The sequence below is a fragment of the Buceros rhinoceros genome, unplaced genomic scaffold (assembly GCF_000710305.1).
Source record: "Buceros rhinoceros silvestris isolate BGI_N320 unplaced genomic scaffold, ASM71030v1 scaffold1922, whole genome shotgun sequence".
In the NCBI taxonomy this organism is placed as follows: Eukaryota; Metazoa; Chordata; class Aves; order Bucerotiformes; family Bucerotidae; genus Buceros; species Buceros rhinoceros.
This window is the reverse complement of record NW_010396943.1, coordinates 41,626-42,115: the sequence shown is the minus strand read 5'-3', so window position 1 is coordinate 42,115 and position 490 is coordinate 41,626. Positions and strand designations below refer to the sequence as shown.

Genomic DNA, 490 nt, shown 5'->3' with positions numbered 1-490 from the left:
CGGCGAGAGGAAACACTACCTGCCGCTGTGGCACAACGAGGACCCCTACGGAGATGGGTGGATGGCGGACAAGCCCCCGGCGCAGGTGGACGTCGACGGGAAGCGGAGAGAAGGCGACTGCGGAGGAGGCGGGGGGGGTGGGAAGCGGCCCAGCGCGCGCTAGGGAGGCCTGAGCTAGAAGGCGACTGCGGAGGAGGCGGGGGGGGCGGGAAGCGGCCCAGAGCGCGCTAGGGAGGCCTGAGCTCCTGAAGCCGCCCAGAGGCGCCCAGAAGGGTGAGGGAGCGCGGTTGTTGCGTTGCTTGTGCAGCCGGACCGGGCTCCCCGGTCAGAAGTGAGCCTCCGCTTGCGTTAGGCACCGGTGCAGGTGCTGGAGGTGTCGCGGTTGTCGCAGAACTGTGGAATGCTTTGGGTTGGGTTGGAAGGGACCTTCAAAGTCATCTAGTCCGACCCCCCTGCAGTGCGCAGGGACATCTTCAACTAGAACAAGCAG

At 66.7% G+C, this 490-nt stretch overlaps 1 protein-coding gene across 1 annotated transcript in view; it reads left to right on the top strand.

Moving 5' to 3' along the window:
* Window positions 1–13: 13 nt before the first annotated feature.
* The window catches only part of LOC104502108 (chromosome unknown open reading frame, human CXorf57), a gene marked incomplete at its 5' end in the record, with an annotated part of 24,799 nt that continues 24,322 nt past the window's right edge, over window positions 14–490 (top strand). Inside the window, one exon of the mRNA XM_010146031.1 lies at window positions 14–97. Coding sequence (XP_010144333.1) covers window positions 14–97 — 84 coding nt within the window. The remainder of the gene's footprint in view (window positions 98–490) is intronic.